This window comes from Gopherus evgoodei, chromosome 17 (assembly GCF_007399415.2).
Source record: "Gopherus evgoodei ecotype Sinaloan lineage chromosome 17, rGopEvg1_v1.p, whole genome shotgun sequence".
In the NCBI taxonomy this organism is placed as follows: Eukaryota; Metazoa; Chordata; order Testudines; family Testudinidae; genus Gopherus; species Gopherus evgoodei.
Window position 1 is genome coordinate 3,407,421 of NC_044338.1, and position 18,153 is coordinate 3,425,573.

General features: G+C 39.6%; 1 protein-coding gene across 13 annotated transcripts in view; it reads right to left on the reverse strand.

Moving 5' to 3' along the window:
- Positions 1-18,153, reverse strand: part of NCOR1 (nuclear receptor corepressor 1) — a 103,605-nt gene that overhangs the window by 7,086 nt on the left and 78,366 nt on the right. For 8 of the 13 annotated variants that reach the window (XM_030536675.1, XM_030536679.1, XM_030536678.1 and 5 more), the window contains 17 exons: positions 17,770-17,870; positions 16,708-16,876; positions 15,628-15,771; positions 14,345-14,428; positions 13,495-13,751; positions 12,746-13,106; positions 10,425-10,649; positions 9,308-9,517; positions 8,933-9,082; positions 8,100-8,246; positions 7,462-7,627; positions 6,147-6,646; positions 5,377-5,505; positions 4,080-4,237; positions 3,611-3,828; positions 2,954-3,091; positions 1,934-2,076 (listed from right to left, as the gene is read on the reverse strand). In XM_030536675.1, the coding sequence (XP_030392535.1) occupies positions 1,934-2,076; positions 2,954-3,091; positions 3,611-3,828; positions 4,080-4,237; positions 5,377-5,505; positions 6,147-6,646; positions 7,462-7,627; positions 8,100-8,246; positions 8,933-9,082; positions 9,308-9,517; positions 10,425-10,649; positions 12,746-13,106; positions 13,495-13,751; positions 14,345-14,428; positions 15,628-15,771; positions 16,708-16,876; positions 17,770-17,870 (3,300 nt within the window). The remainder of the gene's footprint in view (positions 1-1,933; positions 2,077-2,953; positions 3,092-3,610; positions 3,829-4,079; positions 4,238-5,376; positions 5,506-6,146; positions 6,647-7,461; positions 7,628-8,099; positions 8,247-8,932; positions 9,083-9,307; positions 9,518-10,424; positions 10,650-12,745; positions 13,107-13,494; positions 13,752-14,344; positions 14,429-15,627; positions 15,772-16,707; positions 16,877-17,769; positions 17,871-18,153) is intronic. The other 5 variants (XM_030536684.1, XM_030536682.1, XM_030536681.1 and 2 more) reach the window with 2 other exon arrangements.

Below are 18,153 nucleotides of genomic sequence, written 5' to 3' on the forward strand. Positions count from 1 at the left end.
AAAAAAAAAAAAAGAGCTGCTATGTTTATTTCCCTGGTTGAACACACATTTTCGTGAATATATCGTATGAATTTTGATACCACATATGTCTTTACTTACGACCATTTAGAACTACTTTGAAATGGCTGGAAAAATTAATTCAAATTACTGGATTTATAAACACAAACATTATGTAATATCTTTAATAATCTGAGATTGCAGATTATTGACCTGTTACTGACATGAAGCAAACAGATAATCAGCTAATGACAGTGGTGGATAGTATATCAGCGTTCTAAAAGTCGAGATGAAAGTTTAGCTGAAATGTATTAGTGCAACACAGCAAGATCGATCACACATACCCACCAAAGTCTATTAAAAGACGATGACAATGTTTACTACACTTATTTACACGTTCCCAGTACTTACAATGTTCTCACAGAATGAGACAACATGTCTAACACCACAAATAATGCTAGCATCACTGAGTCTACTTATGTAAGGAAGAGATTTTTGTAAAGGCAAGGACACCCAAATCCACAGCCCTTCCATCAGTTTTAAGAAGAGCAATATTTAGAAGACATTCCAAAACAATTAAGTAGATTTCTGTGAAACAAAAATTATCTTCTTGCTCATTGAATGCATATTCCACTTTTAGCAAAGAGGTGTGCTCTAACCACAAGCATGAAAGGATTAGGAGCCAAATTAAATTCTCTTTACTGCTAATTGAAATCCCCATTTTGCTGGAATAAGTTTATTCAGGAAAGTACAATATGGTGCTAGTAACATGTTCCACCATGTTGATATTTGCTTCCCAAACTATATGCAACTTATTTGTGGTTTCGAGGTTGCCTAATTGACACCCATAATTACAAGAGCAAACAACAAAAAGGAGTCTTTGAAGCCCCTCTGGCAGCATGACACCACTTCAGCAGAAAACACGTAAGCAAGCTTATGTTTACATATCTTATACATCAAATGGAAAACCCCAATAAATCATACATGGATAAGAGTGCAGGTTTTTGCCCAGTGTTTCATGGCTCCAAAATAAAATGCTTGCCCTTAGTTTACAGAAGATGTTTCCCTCTCGCAAACAAAATATTAACCTTGTAATTGTAAAATAAACTCCTACATACAAGAACAAAATATTGTGACAGACCCAGACCAGTAGGGTACAGGAGTCTGGTAGAGGGCAAATATACTGGTCACTGGAGGAGTAGTCTTCTGTTCCTTGAGTGACCAGAGCAGGGGCTGCACTAGATTAATCAGGAACCTGCTAGAGCCAATTAAGGCAGACAAGCTGATTAGGTCACCTGCAGCCAATCAAGGCAGGGTAATCAGGGCACCTAGGTTTAAATAGGAGCTCACTCCAGTCAGGCGGGAAGGAGCCAGAGGAGAGGAAGTGCGTGTGAGGAGCTGGGAGCAAGAGGCACAAGGAGCTGAGACTGAGAGGGTGTGCTGCTGGAGGACTAAGGAGTGCAAGCGTTATCAGACACCAGGAGGAAGGTCTTGTGGTGAGGATGAAGAAGGTGTATGGAGGAGGCCATGGGGAAGTAGCCCAGGGAGTTGTAGCTGTCATGCAGCTGTTACAAGAGGCACTATAGACAGCTGCAATCCACAGGGCCCTGGGCTGTAACCCAGAGTAGAGGGCAGGCCGGGGTTCCCCCCAAACCTCCAAACTCCTGATCAGACACAGGAAGAGTTGATCCAGACTGTGGGGAAGATCACTGAGGTGAGCAAATCTCCCAATAAGTGCAGGACCCACCAAAGTAGAGGAGGAACTTTGTCACAATATATATGGCGCAACTTCCAAGTGTTTGGTAGTTATTTTTTAAAACATAACATTAAATAAAACAAAAAGTATTTGAAACAGGACTGGGTTAGGCTTTGCATTATTACCATCCACGGATACCCTACGTTAGAAAATGCAATGAGAAAGTGAAGTCCCACTTACCCATGTCAGAGTCACCTCCACCAGAGGAGTTCAACTTACGAAATATCTCCTGTTTCTTGGACTTCACCATTGGAGAGGTGTTTTCAAGCTTGGTGAAAAATGAAGGGAGGTAACTTATACTCCCTGGAGAGCGAGAGTCAGTCCTGCCAAGACCAACATGTGTCAAAAGATGAACTACACATCAACATGCATTGCTTTAAAAACCTTCCCATCACTTCTAAATTCTGACATGAGTTTACACCAGAGGCCCAAATTCAACATATCTTATAACCCCCATCAGCAATCTTATACAGAATAGCTATATATCCCATAGATCTATACACTCAACTATTGTCTCCATTACTTTAGAGACACCCAAACTTTGCCCAAGTGAGTGCCAGACTGATGACTTGCCAAGCACATAATCACTACCACCATCTCAATGCATTTGATCTGTATATCTTAAAGCAATTGACAATGGAGGTAAGTATCAATATTTCTATTATACTAACAGAGAATCTGAAGCATAAAGTGGTTAAGTGACGCACACAAGGCCAGTGCCACAGTCAAGAGCAGAACCCAAGGCTCCAGACTCTTAGTCCTGTGTTCTAGCCACTCAACCAGGTTGCCTCTGAAAGTTAAGAGGAGATTCAATTTTCCAAGAATTTTTATCATTCTGGGGCCTAAACCAGTTGATTCTTTAAAAACACATTGGTTGCAATGAAAAACTCAAAGATTGTATTATGAAAGGTGGTTTGCACATATGGAGTCTTTCACCCATGCCTCTCAAAATGCTTTACATACAGTGAATTTAAACATCTCTTGGAAGTAGGTAGGTACACACCCATCTGTAAACAGGGTAGACAGAGTCGCTAAGTGACTTGCCCACAGTACCAGTATCAGGAACAGAATTTACAAGCCTTGACTCCTACTACACTGCTCTTGCCATTAGACAATAGTGCCTCACTTCAGAAATCAGAGCTGCTGCTGACCACTCAGAGATACAGGTTAAGATACAGTAAGTTCAGTTTTTAGACATACCTCTGTTCAGCAGGCTCATTTCTTTGGGAAAGCAATATAATATTGTCTTGTTTCTCATGTACAACTGGGACCTGCGGCGGGGAGATTGGCTCATAGGGTTCTGAAGAGACATGACTTCTCTCTGGGGACTTCCCAGGTCTACATTTGTAATATAAAGGAGAGGTACTCTTCAGATGTGTAACAAGCACAATTAAAAAACTCCAGTAATCAAAGATCAAGTCTATATTGCTTATATACCATTTAAGTCTATGGTATCCTTTGGGATGAAAGATATTACAGAAACACAAGACTTCAGACTATGCACATAAATGATTAATTTCTATGAGCTTTACGTATTTACATCTCTTCCTTCCCTCACAGCTTGAAGATCAAGTGCAGGTAAATCTAGTATAAATGTGCAGACGGCTATAATCTACACTGTAGCACCAGTGAGTATTTATCATTTTCCTTACTACACTGTTAGAAAGTTAAGCCATATATTCCTTCTATTTGTTGAAGAAAGTAGACATAAAATGTAAGTTGCCTTTGGACAGCTAAGAAAGGTTGAAGGATAAACCTACTTCAAATCAGTTAAGCCTAATCCACTGTTAATTTTTATTGGCTACTTATGCAGGCATGGGTTGAATTTACGGTCAAACCAAAAAGCCACCACTTCACCTTGCTCTGGATTTGTCAGAGAGATTTTCAGGAGACACTCTGGCACTTGGCCGTTGATGGTGAACAGACTGTGACTCGGGGCTGTAGCGGTTTGAAGCCTTTGCCCGAGTAGGGGTAGTAGCTGAAGCAGGAGCAGAGTTCTGGAATGTACTAGTCGGAGGCTGCAGGGATACTTGTGAGGCCACTTGGTTTCTAGCAAAGTCTTGTGTAATAATTTGCTGGTTGGGGGCAACAAAACAAAACAAGATTGGTCAAACATTTGGCGTGCATTATCTCATTTTAGGAACAAATGCAATTGGCATATCTCGCACCAAACACAAGACAATCTGAACTTCAGTCATGTGACTATGTAACATGTCATGGTTTCACTACCAACACAGTAACATATTACAACTCTCAAATAAAATGCAGTGTTTCCATGTTTTGAAAATATAAATCAATCCCAAAGTTACTTGCAAAATTAACCTACACAGATATGGTCAGCAAGTGTGATCAGACGATGGGTCCTAGGTACATGTCCGATCCCCTCTGCCTGAGAGGAAGGCAGTGGAGGCTGCTGCGGAGAAGGAGATTCCTGTTGTGTCCTATATCGGTGAACTGGACCTTCATACTGCCTGTTGGGATCACCTAGTTTCCAAACAAAAGGAGCATATCACTCTAAGATGACATTTCTGAAGTTTAAGCTTTGAGAGTTTTTTGAATATTTATAAGAAATATAGAAAACATTTCTGCATGAAATTTTAAGTAGCTTGTCTAATACAGCTTTCTTTTGTTAGTATTTAGACCAGTGGGCCACATCCACACAATATATACACTACCTGTATGACCCTGAGGCTATCACATTGGCTGTAGCAGTTTGTTGATTGGGCCGCAAGTGGCCCGTAGATTGAGAACCACTGAATTAGACCCTTTGACTCATACAGGCAACAGAAAGTACTAGTCTACAATAGCACTGAACCATATTTTTGGACTGATTTAATTTCACTGTATTTCGACAGCAAACTGAGCTGACGTAACTTGCACCTCAGTTTCTTTCACCAAAGCGTGTTTGGACCAACAACCAATACACTAATAATTTAAGTATTTTATAACTTAACAGAAGCATTTTTTCTGTTAATTCTAAATCAGAGCACATTACAACAAGGAGGACAGTGGTTTTCAACCTTTTTCATTTGCAGACCCCTAAAAAATTTCAAATGGAGCTGCAGACCCCTTTGGAAACCTTACACAGTCTGTGGACCACAGCTTGAAAACTACTGTTCTATAGTAATGACAACCTTTCATGGACCCCTAAGACATAGTCTGTGGACCCCCAGGGGTTTGCAGATCAGAGATTGAAAAACACTGGTCTAGTGAATTAAGCATGGGTCTAGAAACCAGGAATTCTCAAATTCTAATTCTGGCTCCGTCTCAGACTAGTTGTAGGGTCCGATCAAATCAACCTATTTACCTCATTTTCTCCATATGCAAAATGCGAATAATGCACCCAACCTCCTAGGTGTAGTGAGGTATAACTGATGAGTGCCGAGTATCACTAGTGCATTTTCAATAAATTTAATCAATTTTCCTCACTTTTCACAGATCATAATTAAGTATATGGTCTAGAAAAAGCTTCTAAAGATTCAACAATGCTTTTAGTTGCAACTTAAAGGCTGCTAATGTACTTTATATACACAAGTGTATGAGTTCATAGCAACTGTTCAAAAGGGAATATATATTTAAGATACTTGAACATAATTTTTTTTATCTAAAAGAAACAGACTTACTTTCTGCCTGGCTTGGTTTGGGTGCCTCTAGTTGATAGGACTGTAGTTTTTCTTGGGGCGGTACAGGTGAATTTGCAGGGCTAATGACCTCAATGGCATCTCCAGGTGCTTCATATCGGTGGGAAGATACTATGAGTTCAAACAGCAGAGATGTTTTTAAATAAAATGCAAATTTGTATAAGTGTGAAACCTTAATATTAAAGAGTTAATATTAAGAGCCAATAAATCTTGCCAAAAATTTTAATGCAGAGAATCTATTTTATTTTCATGACTGGGACAAATCTATTAGAGCATTTACATAAGCATTTTCTCCTCATTTTCATAATGCATTTACTACTACAAATGGAAAGCTATTATTTTTAGGAAGTATCTTGTGATCTTTAGTGTGTTTAGTTTTGTTTTTCTGTGTTTCAAGATAGCCATTCCCTTCTACATCTAAGACTTCCATAGGTGTATATATAGTCTGATCGTTCACTATACAGGTGATTGTGAGTTTTGCACTGATCATCATAAGATTCTTAGGAAAAACTGTGTTTGCCTGAAAAGTGCTATGCATAGCTACAGTATTGTATAAATGAGTACTGTTTTATTTCCTGTCAAGCAGCTATCAATTATATATAAAAAGGGAAGACAGTACAGGGCCTGCACTGCATTTGTAGCAACAGGATAAAACAAATCCATTCAGATGTGCCATCTCCTTAATGGCCAATGTAGCAAGTGAAATGAAAAGAGCACATGAGGGAATAGTAATTAAGAGTGAAGACACGTACAACTGCTAGAAGAATCTGAACTTTGTGAGCCTCGATCCCGTGCATCCTTGTCCGAAGCAATCTGCCGAGTGATGATCACATCTATGAAGTTAGCAGCAGTAATGGTGGTCTTCCCACGAGTCCTTAACTCTTCCTCGTACCGGGATTTAGGAGGAGGACCTTTGTCTTTACCAGCCTCTGAATAAACTACTGATGAAGATGGACCCTGGGACTTGCCACTGGAAAAAGCTGCCGATGTGTATGGGCACTGAACAGACCTCTTTTCTGTTTCTGGTGTTTTCTGCTCCATCTGTTGCTGCTGTTCACTAACCACTGTTGACCTGCGCCCCATGTTCTCTTCTATTCTGGTTCCTTCATGCTTGTGTTCTTTTGCTTTGACAACTTCCATCTGAGGAGCAGAGGCTGCAGCATCCACCAATGCAGCGAGGGCATCAGCAGCAGTGTTGTAACGGGAAGCAGGCAATCCTGGAGTTATGGAGGGGGCTCCAGGCGTGAGCTGCCTGTTAGCAAATATCAAAAATCACTTGCATTAGATCATACAACAGCAATTCAATGATTTCAGCTGGTTCTTCCAGGCTTCCCACAAAGTACAATTTTTGTGATGTTAACACCCATCCCTTAAGTCAGAGGTGGGCAAACTACGGCCCACGGGCCACATCTGGCCCCTGAGACCATCCTGCCCCGCCCTCGAGCTCCTGGACCAGGAGGCTTGCCCTCGGCCCCTCCTCTTCTGTTTTCCCTCTCCTGCAGCCTCAGCTTGTTCACTCCACCGCCAGCACAATGCTCTGGGCGGCGGGGCTGAGAACTCCTGGGGCAGTGCAGCTGCAGAGCCCAGATTCCCAGGCCAGTCAGAGGACAGGAAGAAGGGGCAGCGGTCTCCAGGGGGCAGTCAGGAAGAGTGTATGTGTGTATGGGGGTTGGATGGGCTGATGGGGGTCTGGGAGCGGTCAGAGAACAGGGCAGGGAACTGTGGATGGGGCAGGGGTCCCAGAGGGGCCATCAGGGAACAGAGTGGGTTGGATGGGGCAGGAGTCCGGGGGGCGGGGCGAGAAGGGGTATGACGACAGATAGGAGGTGGAGGCCTGGCCATGACCCCCTCCCCTAAGCGACCCTTCATACAAATTTATGAAACCCGATGCAGCCCTCAGGCCAAAGAGTTTGCCCGCCCCTGCCTTAAGTCATTTCCCATAGGCCAAAGACCTAGCAGATGGTGGTAACTTTTAGTCTCTACTATTTTTCATGCAAAGTAAATACATTTAGTAATGAGCTTAATCCCAGAACGTATTTCTTTGTAACAGGAGTTTAAGAAACGTACATGATGCGTAGCTGAGCAGCAGGATCCAGAGGGGTAATTACACTTGTCCCGTTGGTTCCTTGGAAAATACTGGGCCTTTGTTGCAGCATGTTCTCTTGGGTTCTAACAGAAGGAGAAGGTGAGCGAACGTATCCATGACTGCCAGGTCTACCAGGTTGCTCTGTACCTTAAGTGTGTGAAGAAAGTTAGTGAGAGGGGAAAAAATATACAGCCTATTATAACATGTAATAAGCGTGTATATAACAATGCACAAACAAGTATCATAATGCTATTGCCTCCTCCACACCCTTTTTCGTATGTCTATGCTGCTGTCAGGCACAGATAATATTTAAAGTTTTCTGAAGAACAGCATCCTCCAATCTGCATCACACAGAGTGAAATGCCAACTGGGACAGGACTGATTCCATCCTCCAGATTCTGCATCATTACAACTGAACAAAGAACATACTACCTACCACTGTCAATTACAGCAAAACCTCCATATCTTAGGAATCGCCCATTTAGATCATGCTAACAATAGGTTACACAGCACTGTTTATGTTTTAGAAGTCAAAACAAAAGTGCTAATGGTGGTTGTGGAAATTGATTAATTACATTTTGTATATAAGACTGGTCCAAATGTGGCAATGTACACTCACCAGGCCGAAGGTAGTGCTCAGCGGGAACTGCAGCGATTCTTTCCCTCTCTCTTTCTCTCTCCCGCTCCCTTTCACGTTCCCTCTCCCGCTCCTTCTCCCGCTCCCTCTCAGCATTGGCAGCTGCAGAAGCCAGATGCGAAGGGTGTCCTATAAGATGCACAGGAGATGGAAGTGCTTCATACAGCAATGAAAAGTGTAAGGCAAACAGTGAAAAGCTCAGCAGTGTGTACTACTTGACACACACTTGATGTAAGTTGAAGCCAGACAAGAATATTTATGAATGCCCAAAACCACTTTGATTCCATTGAGAATTATATACTGGACTGTGATGGTTGAACCTTAAAATCCACTGTGAGAGGAGGGGCTGGGAAACATTCCCAAGTCACTGCATTGCTTTAATATACGGTGATAAGAGCTATCCAGCTGGCAGATAACACGATTTTATCCTATTCCAGATTCCTATCCAAAATTCCTATCCAAATTCCACCCTCAAACAGAAATTAATGGGTTCATGTATCAGATGACAGAATTTGGCCCACTATATTTAATAAAAACACTAAACTTTTTGTTTTTCTAATTATTTTCTCTTCAGGGCTTCCAGCAGATATATATAAAACCTATCACAATGGGGCCCTGATCCTGTCTTGGGTACCTCTGGCTGCTACTGAAGCAACAAAGTTAACAATCATCTCTCCCATCACCCAAAGTGAATGGCACGGGGGTTAGCTATTGGAACAGCAGCAAGACACTTATCCAGTGACTAGTGGATAGAGAGGGTCACTATTCTAGAATGTCAATGGATTAGGGATAATACAGAACAATGAAGCTCTTACCTGGTGACATAGATGCAGGGTTGTAAGGCCTCGTAGGGAACGTGAGCTGGGTGCCAGGGATATAAGTGATTCTCTCCATTGGAGGGGTACTTGTTCCTCCCGGATGAGGGACTAAGATAGTGGGAGCCATATTGTTCAGGTCAATAATTCCTGTTCAAAAGTTATAATGGAGTTAGGATATAATCGCTAATCTCAACAATTTATAATTACTAAAAAAAAAAGGGGGGGGGAAGATAGGCATCTAGGCTCTCTAGTAGTGTTATACAGAGTTTTGCTTTGCATATACAGAGACCAGTTTTAAAACGCACCCATTTATATATCAAACGCCACCCTTCAAAACATATTCCAACGAAAGCCTGGAGGAGGCAGACATACCTCTGGCTCCTGCATATGGGAGAGCTAAAGTTTGCTCTCTAGGAGATAGTCCTCTGGTTACATCAGGACGTAAATTAACCTGCATCTGCTGGGAGGTAATATAGTCATTTAGGATTGTCTGCCGTGTGTTCTCCATCGCATAAAGTTGATACTGACTTGGGTAACCCGGGGTAGGTGAAAGCTGCCTTTGGAACAGGTATGCAGCAGCAGCTGAGAATGAGAAAAAAAATAAAGGAAAGTTTAGTATGCAGTAGGGGGAAGAGTTTGGAATTTGTAGTTATTAAAGCTTAAGAAATATTTTAAGAAAGTGTTGCCAATCCTCCAGGGCCAGCTCTGACAGAATCAAAACTAGTCTTTTCAATGCCGATGTTCCATGGAGAACATACATTCTCATACTTAGCTAGGAAAGGTTAAGCAATCCAGACTGAAGAAACCTGCTTTATGGAAAAAGCCATGAGAGGAAACTGTGAATGTAAATACTAATGTTCTTTAGAGGTGAAGCACTGAAATATCCACATAGGATAATGAGAAATACAGGATAATAGAAGGAAAAATACAGGATAAAAGATGATCAGTGGAAATGGATTGATCTTTGAGTTACAAATCAATTTCTTGTTTTCAATACCATCAGAGCGGATTCTAAGGGCAAAACAGTGTACAATCTGGTAATCTCTAAATAAGAGAGTGTTTCACTCACAAAACCCTAAAGGAAGGTGGTCCTCAGCATGCTTTTGTTTAATCTCCCATGGTATGTTTTCCTTGGATGCCTGTCATTCTTTTAACAAATACTTTACTTAAAAATATCCTCTGAACATATCCAATTTTTGATAAACACAAAGGAGATAATTTGACAGCTTCTTCTATAAGGTCTTTGAAATGGAAAGGGGAAAATATTTTGTTCTAATGGAGAGAAAATGTAGTATTAACCTAGGAATACTTTAAGAATATTTTGATTAAAAAAAGAGAAAAGGCCTCTTAGCAGAGTGTTGGGAAGAAGGTATAGCACATAGTAAAGAACTTTTTAATTGTGGCTCCATTGACCTTTGCTTTTAATACACAATCTTTTCTGTACATTACTGAAGACCACAGGACTGAAAAGGAAAAACAATGCATTTACCAGGATCCAGAGCCCTGTGAAATTGCATGGCTGAATCTAAATGAGGAGGGAGATGGCTCCTGTAGACTTCTGGAGTAGAGCCTCTATGATGGGAGTCAAACGGACTGTGAGTTACTACAGGATCAACCCCTGGGACTGGAGATTTCGCTGGTACGCTCTCTCTCTGCGTTGGGGTAAGTGTGGTTTTCCTTTCATGATTAGCAGGCTTCCCAGAAGATATTCCAGCTAGAAAAAAATACTTGTAAGAAACACACTCCTGACAGTTGGTGAAGCCACAAATGTGAATTAGCTCAAAAAGGGTTCAGAGATGACTGACATACTTCAGACTCCCGCACAATAGTACACCAGTCAGAAAACACACCTTACACACCTAGAACAATTTGTGGAAACAGAATTTAGTGACTAAATTAGTTCAAAATGATGCTATTAGGTAGCCTTTCAGATTAACATACCAGCTCCATCATCCAGATATTTTAGTGCCTTAAGCGAGTAGCAGTTTATATTCAAAAAATCCACATTCCCTGAAGAAACACCTTTGAAGTGACCCAGTATAAAGTACGAGTTGAGACTGAATTACCTCCTACCTCTATAAAAGTATGTTTGCCTTGGGCGAAAGTTTAGTGGTAGAAATTTGAACAGAGGTGGAACGCTGAACAGTCCACCCTGCACAGTCCTGATCTGTTTGATGCCTGTAGATAAACGAAAGGCCTCAGGCTCTCATCCTAAGAGTCACCAAAATTCAATTTACATAGAAAAAATGAACTGTCTTGACAAAAACACACAGGTTGGCTGGTGTAATGACTTGATACAACTGCCCTTTTTTTTGTTTTGGATGTGTGAGTGGTGGTGGTGGTATTTTTTGATAATCTGAGGCTCTCGTGGGTATAGCTCTGGGAACCTGAAAAGGAAAACTTCAACAAAAGCCAGTGAAATTGCTCAACTATGTCAAAAAGAAAAGACAGCTAAACTTCTTCTGAGGAAACATAACATTTACTTTAATTGAAGAGAAGTGATATGTCCCAAACAGAATGAGACTAACAATTTGCCCAAAAGAATAAATATTTTAAAACGTAGCCATGGTAAAAAATTGGAAAACTCAATTCCAAAACTAAGTTGGGATTTTCAGACAGAACAGAGTAATACAAAACTGTACTGGATTTACATAGGTCTTATCTTACCAAGTGCCAAGGCATTAAGTAGTGGGGCTATAGTGTATCTCTGCCCCCCCCCCACCTCCAATTAATAATTTTCTTTAAAATATTGAAATATTCTACTAGATGCTTGAAAATATTTCCACTGGACAAAACCCATTCCTCCCCGCTTGTATTTTAGGAACAAAATGGGATATACCTCAGACTGATTTGGTGACATATGCATAAAAATGTCACCAAACATCTAACAATATGGCTCAACCTGTTTCTACAAAGCAGTAGTCCTGAAGATTTTTTTAAAAAAAACCTTAATGATTTGAAAGAGGTATTATAAAACATGTAATCCTAAAGGCATTCCTAAAAATGTACTTCTGTGGAACTGCCAAAAAACTCATTGGTAAGAATGAGTATGTGAAGTAATATGAAAAACTAAATTATTAGGCAGTGTACATGACGTACCTATGTTATTACATAATCTACTTATGTAACCTTGTCCAACTACACTCATGAAAAATAAAGATAATCGTTTTACCATTGATTTCAGTGGGGCTAGGATTCCACCCTAGGAGTCAGAACTCCTGTGGCTTTAACTCCCTGCCTTATCACAAATTTATTGTGTGGTCTTGGACAAATCACTATCTTTATGTTTTATCTTACCTCTGTAAAATAGCTATAACGCTTACCTTACAGAGGTAGTGTTAAGTTAAATGAAACATTTTCAGTTCCTTGAGATTAACAGCATTAAAAAAAAAAGAAGGGTCACGGAGGGAAAGACTGAACCTTTAGTGTAGTGAACGTACACCTATATCAACATTGCTAAGAACAGTAAGAATGAGGCACATTCTAAGGTATTGAGGCCCAAGATTAACACTGTGGGAGGGTTAGAAAACCCAGTGTGAACAGAAAGTTTTCATTATTTAATTTAAATTAATGTTGGGTTTTTTTAAAACATTCCTCTTCTTGGCTTGCAACCCAAATCGAACAGAACTGTGACAGTACCTAAGAACAGAGTGAAATGTTCTATAGATAAATTCAATAACCTATTTTTAAAAAAGCAAATGTCCCTGTATGCTTTACCCAAATGGTGCTCAATCTACAGAAATAAGAAACTTTAAGAACTGTTATGATTTTCAATGGCCAGCTTACATTGTGCAAGAAAGGATAACATACCTTCAGTAACTCTGTTCATCATAGGTGAGCTCCTGGACATAGGGCTTTGATAGTTCACAGGTGTCCTCCTTGCATTGGTGTCATCATAAATCCCAGGGCTCAACTGTGATTTGGGAGTTTCATGAAGAGTTGACCTGAGGACAGAGGTGCCAGAGCTGACCACCGATGTATGACGAGAACGTACAGCCTCCACAGTCTTCACATCTTCATATTTTGCTCGTTCTACTGCCTTCACGTTTTCCGGTACCATTTCCAGCTGAGACATTCCACGGGGCAGTTTACTTGGTCCAGTGATTAAAGATTTTACATTGTGTTTGATGGCAGACTGGCCGGAGTTGCTTTCATATTTTATGGGTGTACCCTAGAAAGGAGCAAAAGACCATCAGCAGCCAAGGTCATCCTGCCAACTTTCCACTGATGCTATAAGATCAGCGTATAATTTGTTTTTAATCTTTTGTGTTACATACTTGCATGAATTTTATGGCATGTGATGCAACTGGATCTCAAACAGAGCTATAGTACTTGCTATATCTTACATAAACTGCCCAGCACTCTTGTCAAAATGATACATAATCCCAAGATTTTTACCAACACATGGAGAAAATGTTTTCAAACTTAATTAAAAACACACAACCCTCTGTTTTTGCATAAGGAGACATGTATTTCTTAAATGCAACAAGTACCCTGAATGGAATTACCATTGAGTACCAAGGCAGCTGTAAGAGTCCAGTACTGGTTTGCACAGTTACCTGAGAAATGGAGCCTTCCATAATTGGCCTTGCACTTTGTACTATTTCAGGAGTCTTGCGACTTTCTTGGCTTAAAAGGTCCTGTCTTGGGATTTCGTGGATAGAACGGCCCATTTCTTTAATGGTAGTGACTCCATCATACGGCTTTCCCTTGGTTATGGCTCCTTCAAATGTCCGTATGGGAGGAGACTCTCTCTTAATCTGTTTAGGATACTTCAGGCCTTCTTCAAAGCTCTCAGTTGTTGCTCTTGGTGTACCTTGCATGGAAGGAAAATAAATTAAGCAAGTCTTTAGGATGTTAACAGCCACTGAAAGATTTTTTTGCAAGTTTAAGAAACTGCAAATGCCAATCACAAACTGGAACTCTAACCTGCCATCACAAATGGGTCTAATATAAAGAACAGAGAAGACTAATATAGAATGACACATAGGAAGTACTTTTTTTAAAAAATGAACTAATTTTACCACTAACAGCCGTAAGGGAACAATACTGAACAATTTTTTAGGACACTGGATGGGTCAAGCATGCTCTGATATGCTAAAAGCAAAGGCAGCAATACACCTCAAATGCTTCCTGAAGATGCACAATGCTAAATATACTTTTTTCAATTTTACAAATTTCCTCATGTAAAATAGCTCCCCATTTACCAATTCTTGCACAAAAACTTAATGTACAAAATGTATCAGTAGTCTACTAACAGGAAGCTTATGTGCGGAAAACACACATCTCTCTACTAAAAGGTTTTAACTTTAGCATGGCCACCACTGTCAGCAACTGGGTAGGATTCAGAAAGACAGACTTCTAGGATCAGTATGTTAATGTAAGCCTCTATACTACTAAAAACTTTACCTTGCATTATAGAGCCAGACAGCACAGTCCTCTCCTTCAGTTCTGCATGAGGGCTGCCCCTTGGCAGTGTACGGCATATTAACCCTAAAAAAAGTTATTTGGCAGAGTTAGAGAATTAAATACGAGAATGATAAAGTACATGCTACCTACTCACATAATTTACTATCTGCACTGCACTTGTGCCTAGAGGCCTCAGCCCCATTCTGCTAGGCACTGTATAAATATAAGAGACAGTCTCTGCCCTAACAAATTTACACGAAGCATATGTCCCACCCCATTACTGTAGTATTTCAACATATACAAGACACCAGTCTTGGAGGAAAAAAGAAGTGTAACACTTCCCAAACTACCGTAGTTGCTTTTTCTGCACTCACTCTATTTCAGTCTCCTCACCTGATGATACATAACATTTCGGAAAAATGTGAAACAGAACAATGATTGGTTAAAACCTCCATTCTATCTTTAAAGACTTAACATGGGGACCATCTAAAAGAAGCTGAACTGAAGAGCTAAAGAGAATTTTAACTTTAAAAACAACATCCCTAAAGCACAATTCTGCATAGCTACAGAGAAGAAGTGGATCAGAGTGGTGTAAGACTGGCATTCGGTACCTGTCTTAGGTTCTCCCACTCCAAAGAAGTCAGGAGTACACATCAGAAAGTTAAAAGCTAGCAATTAAATCTTTCGAGCTATAATCTGTAATCCTCTTTAAACTGCATTTCTCCATCTCACCAAGAGGTACTCAGATGTTCCCTACAGGTTAAATGAAGAGGGAACAAAGAGTTCATGTGACTGGTAGGGAGTCTCTTCCACTTGGCTCTACAGTGCTTAGAGGAATGTTTCCTTGCCCCTTGCACTCCAAAAGGCACATAGGAAAGACACTTCACCATTACTATCATGGTTGGGTCATGGTTTAGGAAATCAGTTATTTCGCAACAAACCAAAAATATCCAGTGATGCTCTGTTATAAGTATTGGCAGTTGCACAAGTCTTTATTAATAAAGTGTCAGGCAAAACAGAAAGTAATACAAGAAATATTAGTAGTATTGTTGCTCCTATCTATTTCACTACTATGCTATTAGTAGATACTAGCTATATCTTCTCCAATAACAGCAGCTCTAAAATGCTTTTATGTCTCTGTTAGTATCAAGTTACAGTGATTTGATTTCTCCTTTCGAAGTTTCCTCTCTCTTCCAGTTTACTGTACACATCCTCTTTTGATTTAGATCTACCCCAATGTAATTGTTATTAAGGCACATGGTATATTTAAAATAGTCACTTACCCTCTAATGGTGCAGACACTGGAGACTCCCTCATTGACATTCCTTGTTTTATATTTCCTTCCATCGTATCATAACTTCTCTTTAAACTGATTTCATGAGCAGCCCTTGGACTCCTGGTTCCTTCTCGGACGTTCTTAATAGCTGCTGAATTATACAGACGTGTAATAAGGAAAAGGTGAAAACATAACAAAACCAAGCAATCCATTACACAGTAGAACCTCTTGATACAGGATACCAAAAACTTATTCTAACAATGTTTACCTTTTCAATACTGTACTCAAATGTATTTAAATGCCTTTTTAACACTTACCTTTTACAACTTAAATCTTGTAGCATTACTTTAGCAAATAAGTATTTTTGTCTATAATATTTTGACCTGAAATTTGAATTTTAATGTTAAAAGGATAACTTATTTCCTCTAACTCTCCAGTCTGTAATACTCTCTATTCTTTAAAGAAAGTATTATTTTGACATTTTCACATTTGTCAACTAATACTTTAAAACTAATGTAGAAATTAAATACTAGTATCAGTTTTTAACTACTTCAGTTATACACTATGTAAGACCCATCACACCAAGGTCACCCTTCCAACATCTCCCACCCTGCCCCCCGACACACATACAATGTTAACATGTAGGTTTGAAAAGGTATCTGCATTTTAAAGATAAAAATCCTTTCAAGAATATTGTAATCATTTAAAAAAATAAGAAGCCTGGAAATTCAAAGTTTAGGGTAATCTTAATTTAAGGGTTTGGATAGTGTGCAATAAATAATGCATGGGAGGGTTATATATTGAATGATGAGGACAAAACAAATTTTGAACTGCTCAGTCAATGAGGCAGCTCTGTCCATCCTGGGGGGAAAAAACATGATCTCATAATGTACCACTATCATAATACACATGCACAATGGGGCAGAATTAAGGTTGCATAGGCAACCTTCACTGACATTTCCTAACTTTCAAGTGCTTGACTTTGCAATCTTAGCATTCGTTTTAGCTGAGTGGTTTTTAGAAGAGGAAACTCAGTTGCAATCTTAACTATGGACCACTTATACTACTCAGATATATAAATACTTACTATCATATGATAAGATATGTCCACTCTTGCCTTCATAAATAACATGGCCTTTGGCTGCAGCTTCCTCTCGGCACTTCTCAGGGCTGCTGTCTTCGGTAGCCAGTCGGGTGATGGTTCCTTTCAGCAATGCATCAGCAGCAATGCCAGGCTGGGACAAAGCTGGGGTACCCTGCAATCAAATAAAATCAATTAAGTATAATTCTGAACATACATATGCAAGATACTGAAAAGCTGGCACTAGAGAACAAAAAGTGTAGCTTCAGGCCTATAATCCTGATTCCTTTAATCAAGAATTACAGTTACAGTTCCTGGTATCTCAAGTATTAGTATTAGTGCAGATTAGTATATTTTTCATTGCCACTTAAAAAAAATTCATAAAATGGCAATGGGGAACGCTATATTACAGCATTCTTTTGTGACCTGGAGGTTTTTTTGGACACATTACAACAACTGTTTGGGGGAAAATGGACCATCTACTTAGCTATACTATTATCCAAGATCATTAGGCTGTACTTTATCTTCAAACAACACTGCATGCTAATGCAGCGTCAGACTTTCTGTGAATATAAAAATCAAGAAAGGAAGTTACCAACTCAGAGGGTGTTCTGTTTGCTCATTAACTGCTTCTACTCCCTTCCTATGCACAAGCCACCATAAAACTAAGAATAGAATGTTACGTGTATCTTCGCATTAGAAAGACAAAGGATTTAAAAATCAGCTATGTTGTTCCTGAGCTTTTATAATAGCATCTGTGCAAAGCTGGATTACCAAGATTTATTTCTTAATTCTTGCACTGCAAGGATTTTACTCAGATGTGAAGTAAGATACAGCTAACAAGTCTTCATTTAGAACTACTAAAAAACCTGTGTTATTTAGCTAAAAGTTAGACATGCATGATAATTCTTTGTCAGAGGTGATATCCTGGCACTATTGACTTCAGTGCTGTTGGAATTTCATTCTTCAAGTGTTTATATTTGCCTATACAAAGATGTTAAGAATTATTTTTTAAAATAAGTACTTCTGTGCTAGTACCACACAATAGAAGGTAAAGGGGAAATAAACCTGAGTAATGGAGCCTCGCAGAGAAGGAATGGTTTCAACAGGAACTTTGTTGGCTGGAGTTCCTCGTGTTATACTTCCTTCTTGTATGGTTGTTGTGGTACCTGATTCAAAATTAAGTGAAAAACCAATAAATAAGGTCCCCATCAATTCATCTGGCAGCTAAAAACAAATTACTTGCTTAAAATAATTGAAAGTTCTCTCCAAGGTGACAACTTAAAGTCAAACTATTTGAATTTTTTAAAAAAATTTTCCTATTGGTCTATATATAATAGATGAGAAATAAAATTATAGTTTCCTTACAGCGTCTTTGTCAGCGTTTTTATATATAGTCAGTTTCACTGCTTTATGTAGCTATTTTAAACAAGACGGGAGAACTAGTGGCAG